At 33.9% G+C, this 15,533-nt stretch overlaps 1 protein-coding gene across 1 annotated transcript; it reads right to left on the reverse strand.

Annotated features, from left to right (window-relative positions):
• Positions 1 to 612: 612 nt before the first annotated feature.
• On the reverse strand, positions 613 to 13,553 carry LOC137394351 (uncharacterized). Its single transcript, XM_068081066.1, has 8 exons — positions 13,421 to 13,553; positions 10,269 to 10,547; positions 8,267 to 8,362; positions 7,770 to 7,923; positions 6,872 to 7,020; positions 6,577 to 6,755; positions 3,265 to 3,397; positions 613 to 1,236 (listed from the first exon to the last, which is right to left on the reverse strand). The coding sequence occupies exons 1-8, from the start codon at positions 13,470 to 13,472 to the stop codon at positions 1,136 to 1,138; spliced, it is 1,143 nt and encodes a 380-aa protein (XP_067937167.1). The 5' UTR covers positions 13,473 to 13,553; the 3' UTR covers positions 613 to 1,135.
• Between the last annotated feature and the right edge of the window lie 1,980 nt (positions 13,554 to 15,533).

A 15,533-nucleotide genomic window follows, 5' to 3' on the forward strand; every position in this document is an offset into this window, starting at 1 on the left:
TATTGTAGCCTAATCTAGCCAACAATCAATTCAGACGTGTATTACAGGATATTCCTACTATAATATGGTAGCATTACTGACACTATAGTGAATTTGCATTAGCTGTATTCATCTAGTTTTCTAGCCAATTAATATATTTTTGTTTCTTTATTTTATTCAGGCAAGATTCATAATATTATGTTTTCTGCTACTTGCATTATTAGAACATTTGATGTCATTATTGTCTTTAGTAATATTTTATGTTTGTTGTTTTTGTTATGAATATGTAGCTAACACCCTTAATTAATTGCTAGCTGGCAGTAAAGGAACTTTTTGTTTCCATAGAGTATACATGGTGGTTTTAGAGCGAAAGCTGTAACTTAACATGCTATTATTTTTATGCTTTTAGTTATTTACCTGGTTCCTTCACATCAACGTCATTGCAATCACTAAACTATAAATAAGCTTAAATATTCAGAAGTTGTCTTCTCTTTAAACTTGTTCAATCAATATTTCTGGTGTAATTGATTTCTAGTTCTATGAGCTGTTTGCAATTCTTTATTATTCAAGTACACAAATCTTCAGTTTCAATTTCAACTTGGGAACTAAAGCAATAAAAATAAGAAAAAGATGTAGAAATGAAAGTGAGCTATATTTAAACTGATTGTTTCACATCACTTATTTATGCTCAACTGTTCTCTCTAGGCACACATTATATTTTACACTACCTGCTCATTATGGCTAACAGCTATCTAGAAACACACAAAAAATTTTACAATATATTACAAAGTAGAAAAATATTATCTGAAGCCAGCTCATGACAGTGCTTTGTAAAAAGTGTGTCTAACCCAGCTTTGCAGTGTTGTCACCTGAATCCATGCGGTATAATGTGATATGAGTAAGATGATAATCAGTATTCTTGGATGTATCAAAGGTCAAGGTCACATACAGTTGCTATGAGGTTACTTCATGTGATAAGGTGGTGAATAAAAGAAATGTGTTAACCAGGTTCAAGTTTTAATAATTTTTAAATTCTTTCATAGCTAGTGGCTCATCTGAACGTGTTGAACATTTAAAAGGAGAGGAAATTTGTAGTGATCCTTATAGTTATCCTGGTTGAATGTGGCAGCAGTGAAATAGCCTTTGATCCTAAGCATTATAGATGATAAAAGAGTATGCAGCAAGCGAGCATAGACAGCAGAAGAGGAAGTGGCATCGAATGAGAACTTCCACCATCAGTAACAGGGTCTGCGAGTCCTGCAACGATAACATTTCAAGTTAGTTTGTTAGTTAAAGTGAATGATGGAAAGGTAAGTTTATACCAGTGTTCAGAGCAATAGACTGCACGATGGCTTAACACCTCAGCTGGCCCAACTTTTTGTCTACTTGCAGCACCTTTTTGAACTTTTTCAGCAAACACGTTAGGGTTTGTATGTAGACAACTTATAACTATAGTTATAGCCACCATTCTACAGTTTGATACGGTCGGGCCTTACTGTAAATGCCACAACAATGAAAATAAAAAACCAAACTATTAGTTTGCAAGTTTGCGACTTTAAAAATTAAATATAAACAAATTTTACTGAAGCAAGATTGTGCTTTTCTCAGCCTCTGTTCCTCAAAGTCATCAATTGTAACTTTGATTTCACTGCAGCATTTCATATTTTAGTCAGGCTACCGAGTGATTTTAGCCCGCTTTTGCATTTATCTATAAGTTTCAATTTTATACTGGCTAGCTCACAAGTCATGGACTCGGGTTGGTCTAAAGTCTGTTGCTGTTGAGAGCAACTGTTGAAGCTGAGCAGGTTGAACTGCAACCATCAATAATACTTATTATTTAATTCACTCATTTTTTATCAAATTCAAACTCTTGAAGTTCTGACATCCTGTCATTACCTTGTTGTAAAAAAATGTTCTGTCAGCTCAGTTTACAGAAATTAAACTATTTATAAATATAACAAGAAGCAGCTTTTAAAGGTTAAATGACAGCATTTTAGAATTATATCTATTTATAACAATACTATTGTGATATTTTGTTGTTCAGCAATGATTTTCATGTTAAAAACAAAATACTAGTTCTGGAGACAAAAGCACTCATGACGCATGCTCCAAGCTGTCACATACAGACATGATTTTTCCAGCAAAACGCAGATGTATTTTGAATTACGATATCAGTTTTGACAATTAGACAATGTATGAACGTGAGAAAAAAGCACTTCTGTTGCATATCATCCTGTAGAGTGCACGAGTAAGCTATTTGTTTACACAAATTTAAAGAGCTGTCCATAAACATTAGCTATTCTCGGAAGTCATTTGTTTAAAACCTGTGAAAGCATGTTTTGTTTCCATGAATAAGGAATTTGAACAAATAGTTTTTTTTGATAATGTACATGTATGTCTAACTAAAAACTACAAACTCATGTTAGTATATACAGTGCTCATGTACATACAGTATCACGTACATGCAGTATCACGTACATGCAGTATCACGTACATGCAGTATCACGTACATGCAGTATCACGTACATGCAGTACCACATGCATGCAGTATCACGTACATACAGTGCTCAAGTACATACAGTGTTCATGTACCTACAGTGCTCATGTACATATAGTACATAACATGCATGAAACAATTAGTCATTAGCAGCATAGCATGATTTCCCCAGCGTATTCAATGAATAATAGGGTAAGTTTATGGTGCATTTAGGTTTATGGTGCATTTATGTTTATGGTGGTATGCAATAAGAGTACAAAGGAAGCACCTGTATTCTAATTACGTATCCTTCACATTTGTTGATGAAAAAAGGATGCTTTGTCTATTTGAGGTGAATGATTGTACGCAACAGCTGAGAGGACTCTATCAATCATGGATACAGAAGTGCATTTTAAAGATTTTTTATAAACATTTATATAATGTTTTTAGGCTACGAGAACAAACAAGAAATGATTAATATAAGAAATGTTAGTTATTTAAGGATCTTTAAGAAGTTAAGACAAGAAATTATATAAGAAATGCATTTTTTGTACGCTAAAAATGTGTTATTGGAACTGAAAAATTTTGTTTTTGAAGAATTGTTTTATTAAAATGTTTGATTAGGTCATTGATAGAATAACTCTCATGTTGACTGTATATAGCTGCAAATGGCATGTAGAAGATAACTCCAAGGTTATGGATTCGCTTAGGATTAAAGGAATACATGTTAAAGTGCCCTTGATAAAACATCTACTTGAGGCAGAATTTCCTGTCTAGGCCAGAGTACAGAATCAGAACCCCATATTTACCTTTTACGATTTCAGTCTCGTCAGAACTAAAGCCACCTTCATTTGTAGCTTGAAGAGTATAGACTCCATAACCTTGTGTTGTCAGTATAGTTACTTCAAGCGTTACAACATACTTTCCATCTTTTTCCTCTATCTGAAATAAATATGCTTGAGGAATTTGGTTTAAGATATAAACAGGGAATGTAGTTCTACTTGCCAGAACTTAGGACTAGCTTCACAAAAAGCTAGCGCTGAGGTTTCCTCTATGAAGTTTCATCTTGTTTAACATCTCCAGTATTCCCAGCCAACTCTGAAAATTTTCTTCTCTAAAAATTCATTGAACTTGTGCGCGCACAATCAATCTCCAATATACCATCTCATAGAAACTCAAGGTACGTCTCTAGTCTGCAGATTGTCTCAATAAACATTTGTTGCAGATTACTAACTAGCAAAAAAACAACATTGTGAAGACTTATTGCGTATATATCAGCGAAAGCAAATATAAAAACGAAAAAAAAAGCATGGGAACCATGAGAGGCATCAAACAAACCTTGAAACTGTTTGTTTTTAACAGAAGATTAATTATTATCACAAACTATTTGAGCCATTCAAATACTACTTAGGTGAAAATGTTAATAAAAGATGTACAGCAGGTAGTTACTGCGAGGCTTTGAAATGTTCAACCAAATCATAGAGGTATACTCAGAGATAACATAGAGATAACTAGACACTATCATAGAGATATACTTAGCGATAACATAGAGATAACTGGTCATTATAGCATAACATAGAGGTAACTGTCCATTATATCATAACATAAAGGTAACTGGCCATTATATCATAACATAGAGGTAACTGGCCATTATATCATAACATAGAGGTAACTAGCCATTATATCATAACATAGAGGTAACTGGCCATTATATCATAACATAAAGGTAACTGGCCATTATATCATAACATAGAGATAACTGTCCATTATATCATAACATAGAGGTAACTGTCCATTATATCATAACATAGAGGTAACTGTCCATTATATCATAACATAGAGGTAACTGTCCATTATATCATAACATAGAGGTAACTGTCCATTATATCATAACATAGAGGTAACTAGCCATTATATCATAACATAGAGGTAACTGGACATTATATCATAACATAGAGGTAACTGGACATTATATCATAACATAGAGGTAACTGGCCATTATATCATAACATAGAGATAACTGGCCATTATATCATAACATAGAGGTAACTGTCCATTATATCATAACATAGAGGTAACTGTCCATTATATCATAACATAGAGGTAACTGTCCATTATATCATAACATAGAAGTAACTGGCCATTATATCATAACATAGAGGTAACTATCCATCATATCATAACATAGAGGTAACTGGCCATTATATCATAACATAGAGGTAACTGTCCATTATATCATAACATAGAGGTAACTATCCATCATATCATAACATAGAGGTAACTGGCCATTATATCATAACATAGAGGTAACTGTCCATTATATCATAACATAAAGGTAACTGGCCATTATATCATAACATAGAGATAACTGGCCATTATATCATAACATAGAGATAACTGGCCATTATATCATAACATAGAGGTAACTGTCCATTATATCATAACATAGAGGTAACTGTCCATTATATCATAACATAGAGGTAACTGGCCATTATATCATAACATAGAGGTAACTGGCCATTATATCATAACATAGAGGTAACTAGCCGTTATATCATAACATAGAGGTAACTGGCCATTATATCATAACATTGAGGTAACTAGCCATTATATCATAACATAGAGATAACTATCCATCATATCATAATAGATTAATAATATAATGGCAAATGTCATTATTTGTTAAATATAAATCAATTTTTTGACCAAAGACTTTTTTATTACCCGGGCAACACCGGGTAGCACAGCAAGTATATATATATATATATTTCTCAAAGTACATGTATGTGTGTGGATATGTGTGTCGTTCCAGCTATAGCGCACGCTGATTATTTTACCGATGCGAACACGCGTTATGACTCGTAACGCATGTCGTAACAGCGTCGAAACTTACGACAACCCTGTTAAAAAATATTTTTCATAAAGTTCAATTACTATATTTGGGGTTCAAGGCCAATTTTTCTCACGAGGAATCTCTCCGTTTGGTCAGACAAAGACAGTACGATATCTCATTTTTACATTTGTACCGTTATCGAGAGGTACCAGTATCAGTATCGTCGTATTCAAAGTTTAATGGATAGCTTCTGGTGAAACAGTAACCCTTTTTATACACACACACTTCTATGCACGAGTTGCAATTATTAATTCAACATATTCAGAATTTTCATTCTGTTTTCTCAGTTCGTATTAACAGTATCATTACCGAATCATATTTTATTGTAATCGTAGCAAATCCAACTTAATTTAGTTATTACACATATTCGCTAACTATTTCACATTTACATCTAAGCTTTTTTATAGTCATTTTATTTTTTTTAACTTATTTGACTTGTACAAAACATTTTCTTCATGATATGAAGTTTAAAAGTTGTTTGACAAAGTTGAAAACTTTTACAGCTATTTTTATTTTCTCTCTTAATTTATTTTAATTACACAATTACATGTATTTCATTACACTCTTTTCATGGTATGTAGTTTGAAAGTTAGAATGGCAAGTGTTGTTATAAGTTAAATACAAATAAATTTCGGTCCAAAGATTTTTTTATTACCCGGGCAGTGCCGGGTTGTGCAGCTGGTATATATATATAAAGTAATAAAAATAGTATTGCCAAAATTCTTTAATGTGTGGTGCTGAGAAATTACTGTACAAATTATATTCCAGGTTCGAGCTCTACTGTAACATGTAACTAAAAATATTCAATTTAGTTATGGTACACACCTTGCCTGTTAAAGTGTGTTATATAGGCCAACAGCACACTAGCTTTTGTAGTGTGATATTTCATCAAATAATGTTCGATCAAGTATCTGTAATTTAATAGACAATCAAACCAGCTTTTGTTCTTACAATCAAAAATATGAAACTGACATAAAAAATAATTATTTTACCAAATTCGCAAATTTTAACTTTTGCTGAAATCTGTAAAAAATATAAATCAGTACATGCTAGTTACTCTAAACTAAGTGAGATCTAGCACTTTTACAGCAGGTTAAGCACTTTCACATTGCTACAGAAGACTGCGAGTAGCTCATAGCAGTTACATACAGAAACAGTTTCACAACAACCTCACTTTCTGTGATTGTTACTAAAATGCATGGCTGTCACATAAATTGTGTTGACTCACAGTGCTAGTATAGCCCAGGTCTCCACTGTTGGAATCAGCATTAAAAGTGTGTCCGCCATTTCTGCTCACCCAGTTTACATCTGCCTTGTTAGGCAATGGTTCCCCCTCAACAGTGCAGGTAGCTTTTGCTTTATCGGAATTGCTCTTGACTTGACTCGGACAGACTACCTTTGGCTTTGCTGTCAAAATAGGAAGGAAGACGTTGTAAAATTCTTACCTTTTTTAAAACCCTGTGACATCAGTTTTAAAGTTAAAGCTACTTTGGGCACATACCTTGAATGTAAGTATGACCTACCTCTAATTCTTAGGAATGCAGAGTGGCTGACCTTATCAGACTCATAGCCTGGCACCAGAGCTTCACATGTAATTTGTTTGCCATCTTGTTCAGGTTTGAACATGTATAAAATTGTTCCTTCATATACAGTGCCATCGCTTTTCACTTCGCTGCAAGTATTATTCTGGTGTGCATGGCATGTACATGTACATGTATACATGAAGGTGCTAGTAGTACTATCAGTAACTACAGATAGTACTACCTGTAATTATTGATAGTACTATCAGTAGTTACTGATAGTACTATCAGTAATTACAGATAGTACTACCTGTAATTATTGATAGTACTATCAGTAGTTACTGATAGTACTATCAGTAGTTACTGATAGTGCTGTTAGTAGATACTGGTAGTACTAAAACAAGTTATTAGTAGTTTTAAAACAATTTGCTTCATTGATACCATAGCTCTCCTACAAAATAGACTGAGGTCCACAACAAGTTTTTGGCACTAAAACTGATGCGTCATGAACAGATATTAGGGTTAAACCATACATCGACCAAATATTGAATATCTATAGCCTATCTATCCTAGCGTGTACTTTTAGGTACACCTCGGTATATACCTGTTAGCATACCTTAATGTACACATGTAAGTATACCTCTTAGTGTACACTTGTAAGTATACCTCAGTGTACTCCAATAAGTATACTTTGTGTGCACTTTTAAGTGTACTTCAGTGTATGCGTTTATTTGTACCCCAGAGTAAAAAGGTTTAATTTTTTTTTAATTTAGAACATTTAATTCGGAAAATTTGTTTTTGAAAACTTAAATCTTAGGTAAGTCATAAAATGTTACTGAGGTATAATTGTGCTAAATTTTTTTTGAAAGGCCACTGGAGTACACTAAAAAGTCCAACTTACAGTGTTTTGGCTTCTTCCTCGCCATCTATTTTAATGAACATGTCTGGCTCGCTGCCATTAAAGGCTTTGCATGTGATTGTTTTCCCAAATTCGCTGATGGTCACCTTGTATTCTCCATCCTCCACCCCTTCCAGGGTGACCTTTTGTACATTTGCTACAACAAAATGCTCTACCAATGGCCACACTATCTAAACTTGTAAGAGTAGTTTAACATGTACAATGATTATTACATACTCCTGCATCTCTTGTTTCTATATCTTTACTGATAGCATCTGGCAGCATTGCTCACTACCAGCAATGGTACACATACTTCTTTTTAACTACAACTATAGATACACACATGTACACATAGTTATTGTCTGTTACAAATACTCAATGTACCTAGCTCCCCTTACGATCTGCACACACGAACTTACTGGTCGCATATATACTAACTTATATATTTTGCCTCATACAAATATTTATACTCATATCTCTCCTTTAATACATGTACTTACCTGCTACAGATATTTCCGCCTCATCATTTTCCAGTGTGTTACCCTGGCCATCACCCAAAACACACTCATAGACCCCAGCATCTATCATAGCTATTGCTGCAACAGTAATATTTATATTTTTTGAATAAATATTACAATTTGCGTAACAAAGTGATTATTTTTTTGTTTGCTCATAAAATCAACAAACAATCTATCTATATAACCTTCAATACAGATAGAATACCGAGTTGGTAGCATTGTATGAAGTTTATGTATCACATAGTAAGAAGTTCTTTATAAATGTTGTTAGTATATAACTAGTTCTACAACTGTCTGGCATAATTGACCAGAGTATACTTTGAGTTTTTGTTTTATCTAATGCTATCTGATGAACAGCATGTTTGTATCTAAAGTTGCATCTCTGTCTACCTATATTAAATCTTCTAGATTAGCTAAGTTCTTTACAACTTTGTTTTTCACACAAGATCCAACCAAATGCATTTGAAGTCATTTAATCATAGTTATGGGAGAAAAGAAATGCTTTATTTATGTTCATTATTATTATTACTATTGCCAATAAAGTACTATATATATATTCATTATAAATCACCTCGATGTGTTCACCATGAGTTTCAAAGGTTTGACATTTGCTGTTTGCATGATTATATGCACTAGTAACCTTGGCAGTCTCATGCACTGTGAGAGATCATCATGAGTAATAACTATGTACATAAATATTCTACAAAGTGGTAAGGGGGCCGAGTACTGTAGAGTTAAGTGTGTTGGTCTGTAAAGTGGAGGGTCCGAGTTCAATTATCATGCTCGGCATCTTTTTCTACCAACACTGTGACTGTGGCCTCAGACAGACACACGGAAAAAAACAGTTTCTATTATCGTAAAGATTTTTAGCTGTATTAACAAACACAGTGGCAGTTATCTTCTCTTACTTTTGTTTTGCACGTGAATGCATGTTCTCACATGCGAACACATTGTTATTAAGATCCATCGACAATATTATAAAGATTTATTGACAAGTAAAATGTTGCCAAGACTAAGCAGAACAAATGTTTAGGATTTAACTAGTTTAGTGAATTTTACCTAATGCTTTGTTTTTAATAGATGGTGGATTTTTGCTCGTATGCAAAAGTCAGCTTTAGAGAAACAGGGTGGGACAGCACAATATGTATCGCTATATCAAAAGGTTAGACATAGGAGTACCAACTATTGCTTCAAGCAAAATTTTCACTCTCAGTTCTCTCATTTTCTTCATAGCTTCATATCAGCACATGCTAAAGTTATCTTAAACCAAGTTCATCTGATATATAAATATATTACTTTATTTCCATCACAAAAGTGGAAAAAAAAATTTCCAAAAGCAAGTGACTACTTTTTTATATCAGCTGGCTGGTATCATATCCAAAGAAAAGATACTTTGACACAAGAGCTTTGGTAGCAGGAACTCTAGCAAAATTATTTTTAAGGGCTGGTAGATTTTGACCTAAATGGTTTATGGTACACCTTCAACAAAGTATCTTACTAATTAAAGATTTCGGACTCTATTGGCTTGAAGAATGTGAAGCTTGTAAGCCCATCAACATTATTCTTTTTTACTATGTTTAGAAAACAGCGAAGCAGTTTATGAGACTTTAAAACAAATTCATTACTATATAAATGTTTTATATTTGTTATAGTTGAAAGTATATAGAACTAATAGATTTACTTATCATTATAACACAAAGCATGAAGCAAAGCTCCCATATGTTCAGTAATTAATACATCTTACCAGCATCGCTCAGATAAGTTTGGCTAGCAATTTATTTTCTGTTTTACTCTACTTTTAACTATTTAATATAGCTTTAGTTCAACACACAACCCTTATTACTATATAACCCAAAATCGTGTATTGTATTTATATTCATTCATTTTCAAAAAACAAAAAAAAAACATTAAAAAGGGCATTTTACTTTATACATTTTAACTGATTTGTATCTGACAGCAAGCGTCTAAAGTTATTCCACTTTACCTTTGATAGTGAATGATAAGGAAAATGCACTCGCATCTCCGTTATTTGCTTTTATGTAGTTTTCCGGGTGATTTTGCCATGGCTGCTGAAGCTCTGATCCGTAAACAAAGACCTGAACCCGAGACACAGTTAAACTCTCTTTGTAATATATGCTTGGTACAGTCAACGGAGCTAGACTTCCAAAATTACATTTTACTACCACTTCCGCTCCAATCTTAGCGTCATGCTTATCACTTTGTTCAACTCGTCCTCCAACAGTCAGTTCCACTTGTACTTGACCTAAAATATATAAATACTTATACCCTCAAATTTAAAACATTGTTTTTATTGGGTTTAGATGGGCAATTTGTTGTTTCTGGAAAGGTATGGCAACAGACTGAAAAGATTTCAGAAAAAGCTGTTTATTTTAGGCAGGCACAGCTGGTTTCAAATATCTCAATTGTGAAAGGACAACTCTCTTATGAGATGGTAAATTAAACTAAACTACAGACAATAGTTCTGTGTGTTATAGATAGAAGTCTGATATTTTTTACACTATTAGCAATAGGTATTACAACTTCATTACTGTAATAAATATTTGATAGATTAATGTATTGGTTGTTAAAAGAGAACCAAACCACTTTTCATGCCAAAACTGAAAGAAAACCTTTGGTACTACAAAAAGCCTGTTTTCATTAGACATAGGTAGTATTAGCAGAACTAAAAATATTTGCTTCAGAGAACAGTGGTTGTTGTATCATAATAGAAGACAGCTCTAGTGAAAAACAGATTGCACAGTTGCTTGTCATTAATTCATATGACAGTAAGGATGAAATACCAAAAATACTGCTTCTATCAAACTCACTAATTATATAAATATATTCATATGCGTGACACGAATTGGTAGTTTGGAAAGGCTTAGCCGGATCACCGCTTATTTGAAACAATTCATAAAAACAAACCAAGCTTTTGGAAGTAAGGCCAAGCTAGAGTCAGAGAGCTCGTACTTCCTTTAATAAAACTTATAACTTCTGTTTAGGGAAGACTAAAGGAATACGTTGCAAACGTTTTGATTGAAGTTATAGAAGACCTTTTGTCATTTTTGCTGGTTTTTTGTAATCAATACTAAACCATGTTCCCGTTTGAGCATGTGTTAGTAGTGTGTTCAATAAGAGTAAGACATTTACCTTAATCTTTCTGTTCACAATTTGTTTTTCTGTAGGCCAATGTGTAGCCTGTGATTGATAACTCGGCGTACTTACTATTGGCATGTCATATCTGATAAGCCGCATGAAACTTTTCACGCACAAACTTTTTTCTGATTGTCAGCTGATAAGAGTTCAGCTTGAGTGGTTGGCACAAACAGAGCAGTAACAGCCATAATGGAAAGGGACGATTAGGGATGTGTTCATCTTAGAGTTAATAGACAAATGCTTGTACCTGTACTAATAAAAACGAACTTTTGATCTAAGCTAATCTAAGATATATTTTATCTCAGATAAAGCTAATTAATAACTTTCACCCACTTGCACTTTGATTTTGCTACAATCTAGAAAATATTTAATGAGCTACATTTTTTAGGATAGCTTATTGCGCCCACTAAAGCTCTAAATTTATGGGTCAAGTTAAAGCTTTGGTGCACATACTAGATGCTAACATGTTAACATGCTAACTAGTTTTCAAGGTTGTTATCATTCAAGACAATGAGCCACATCTTTGGTTTACATTTAGAAGCAGACTCTGTTGCCACAGATGGCCATACTAAGGCTAGACTTTTCTTTGACATCTTTTGAAAAACTTTTCAGAGAACTTTCAGGTTTTCAAATTGTTTGTGTTGTTAACCAGTTTGCTTCCAATCGATAATACAAAACTGGTGTGACTATTATGGCAAACATAGAATATTTATTGATGTGGTTATGATAAGACATTCCCAAGAGATATTTGCATGCTTTGCATGCTTGATCTACACACAGCTCAAGTTTTATCATAAAATAAAAATGGAGTCATGGATTGTATACTAGGAGTGAGTCGGATATAAACAGTCACTTAATGGTGAGAGTTAAATGGAATCATGTACTGAATACTAGGAGTGAGTTGAATATAAACAGTCACTTAATGGTGAGAGTGAAATGGAATCATGTACTGAATACTAGGAGTGAGTTGAATATAAACAGTCACTTTATGGTGAGAGTGAAATATAGTCATGTACTGAATACTAGGAGTGAGTTGAATATAAACAGTCACTTAATGGTGAGAGTGAAATGGAATCATGTACTGAATACTAGGAGTGAGTTGAATATAAACAGTCACTTTATGGTGAGAGTGAAATGGAGTCATGCACTGAATACTAGGAGTGAGTTGAATATAAACAGTCACTTTATGATGAGAGTGAGATGGAATCATGTACTGAATACTAGGAGTGAGTTGAATATAATCAGTCACTTTATGGAGAGAGTGAAATGGAGTCATGTACTGAATACTAGGAGTGAGTTGAGTATAAACAGTCACTTTATGGTGAGTGAAATGGAGTCATGTACTAAATACTAGGAGTGAGTTGAATATAAACAGTCACTTTATGGTGAGAGTGAACTGGAGTCATGTACCGAATACTAGGAGTGAGATGAATATAATCAGCTACTTTATAGTGAGAGTGAAATGAAGTCATGGATTGTATACTAGGAGTGAGTTGAGTATAATCGGTTACTTTATGGTGAGAGTGAAATGGAGTCATGTACTGAATACTAGGAGTGGGTTGAATATAAACAGTTACTTTACGGAGAGAGTGAAATGGAGTCATGTACTGAATACTAGGAGTGAGTTGAGTATAAACAGTTACTTTATGGTGAGAGTGAAATGGAGCCATGTACTAAATACTAGGAGTGAGTTGAATATAAACAGTCACTTTATGGTGAGAGTGAAATGGAGTCATGTATCGAATACTAGGAGTGAGATGAATATAATCAGTTACTTTATGGTGAGAGTGAAATGTGGTCATGTACTGAATACTAGGAGTGAGTCTAACAGGCAGGCGTACTTCAGTATATACAGGAAGAGTTATCTCTAGGAAGCATTCATTATGCTCACTATTATAAAATACAAAATTTGCTTGTAGTTGAAAGCTCTAGTACGTAAATGTTTTGAGCTCTCACTAAGGAAAATGAAGTGGGACTCACCTCTAATCCCTAAAATTAATCCACAGATCATAAGAGGTGCATAAATCCACATTATTATCAAGAAGTTGTTACGCAAAACAATTCTCTAACTAGGCTGGACCGTCTGCCCTACTTCACCTGCTTGGTTTGAACAGTTTCTACTATTCAACTGACAGGTATTCACAAGATAAACCCGCTTACTGTGACACAATTAGCTCAGTCTCTGATTGGTTGATTTTCATTTCACACTCCGTGGTTGGCACAAAAGATAAGAACGCGGCGCAATGAAGCGAAGAACAATAAAAGATTGAGCTTTCCGATCACGTTTGAGATACGTCAATGCAAAAGTAAACTGAATAATTGCTTCATGGTTTAAAGAATTAGATTGTAATTTAAAGTTTAAAACCCTGAATCTTTAACCAGACGGTTGCCTAAAGGCTTTACATGATTCGAAAATCAAACAAAGTAAGCATAAACAGTTTGGATAATAAGAGCAAAAGAAGTTTTCACAACTGAGTTTACAGGCGCTTTCTACACAGTTGTACCACTTCTATTCACAAACTGAGGAAAAAATCAGTTTTAGGTACAATTTTTGAGATAACATTCTGTTGATATTCTTTTCATATAATACTAACTTGTACTGAATTATTGCAGAAAAAAATTTCATTAATAAGTCAGCTTAAAAATGTTCAGTCCACATGAATTTAACCTCAAACTAACCTGTTAGACTAAAATGATTGTTTCCATGTTGTTTCGATCTTTATTCGCAGATAAATGTAGCATCAGTTCTAATCACTTGAGCTTTCTAGTGGCAGTGGTGTTGAGCTGAATATCAGTTACCATTCACCTGTATTACCTTAGCAGGCCTTTTGCTATAGCAGGCTTATTTTACAACATTTTATATGCCTGAGTCGTTAAAGGCATGAACAAACTTTGCTGTTGTTGAAGTTGAACTTACAATATGAAAAATGATCCGTAAAACTGTTACTATTATTCTCTTTGCTGGGGCTTCTTTAGATTTTAGGCTACAAGTACTTGTGGTATTTTATTAAAGTTAGTAGACCCAGCGATTGCATAGCTATGGCCTTAAATGTGTGCATCAGTTATGACCTCCGCCCCCAAAATAAGGTTACCATAGAGTTATTTATAACTCTACAACCTCATGGCTAGCTTAAGGATTAACTTGGTTTATTCAAAGCAGGACAATAGAAATAGAGATAAGCATAATTAGCGCAGAGTTTGCTGACCTGAGTCGATATCCTACTCTAGAGTTGAGCGTTTGAGGGCAGCCAACTGATTACGAGCAGTTGGTAGGTCACCAGAAACATCTTAAACACCAAAACTGTAGTATAAAACTTTTGATTGTTAAACGTCCAACTCTCTCAGAATTTTTAGAACAATAGCATATATCCATCAGCATTTGTCAATAGTTTACAGAATATCCTGAATTGTTGTATTGTTGAATTTTTAAATGTTTTAACAGTTCCATATCAAAGGTACAACTTTAATGACTTTTTAGCAATAACAATAGTGATATTTTACAAATAGGATATTATTTGGGGCTTGGAGCTCTGTATTAAATGTAAAAAGGTTTCCGGTCTTCAGCAAGTATAATACCCAGAAGTCAACATAGTATAAAATATCTATAACTAGCAGTAAGCCTCGTGATGCCCGGAATCGCTTTCATTTTTAACGAATGGCGTGCAGGTGGGTTTTTAAGAGGCTAGTTTTTAGAAACCAGACAGAGTTTCGCAACCAAATATTTTAAAGGATTGACAGAAGGCACAGAGCATTTGATGCAAGTTTGAATGAAAGTGACAAAAAAGTGTGGAAAGACATAGAGTTTCCACACCATATGACAAAGTGAGATTTATTAAAATGGATAAGTCAACAGTTGGAAAAATGCACAGAGTGGGTTTGACATAACTTTTAGCGATGCGGTAGTGTGATATTATCTTGTTAAAGCTTTAAATGCTGCCCCTTTAAATGCTGACTCTTTAAGCCAAGCTTCAAGTTAGCAGAACAAGTACAAACATGGAGAGTAGCAGTAGCAAGCGTGTTTTGGTATAGATCTAATTTGGTGAGGCAAAAGTTGATGCTGTTGGAGCTGGAACTTGCATAAGCATTCAAATAG

This window comes from Watersipora subatra, chromosome 1 (assembly GCF_963576615.1).
Source record: "Watersipora subatra chromosome 1, tzWatSuba1.1, whole genome shotgun sequence".
NCBI classification, from domain to species: Eukaryota; Metazoa; Bryozoa; class Gymnolaemata; order Cheilostomatida; family Watersiporidae; genus Watersipora; species Watersipora subatra.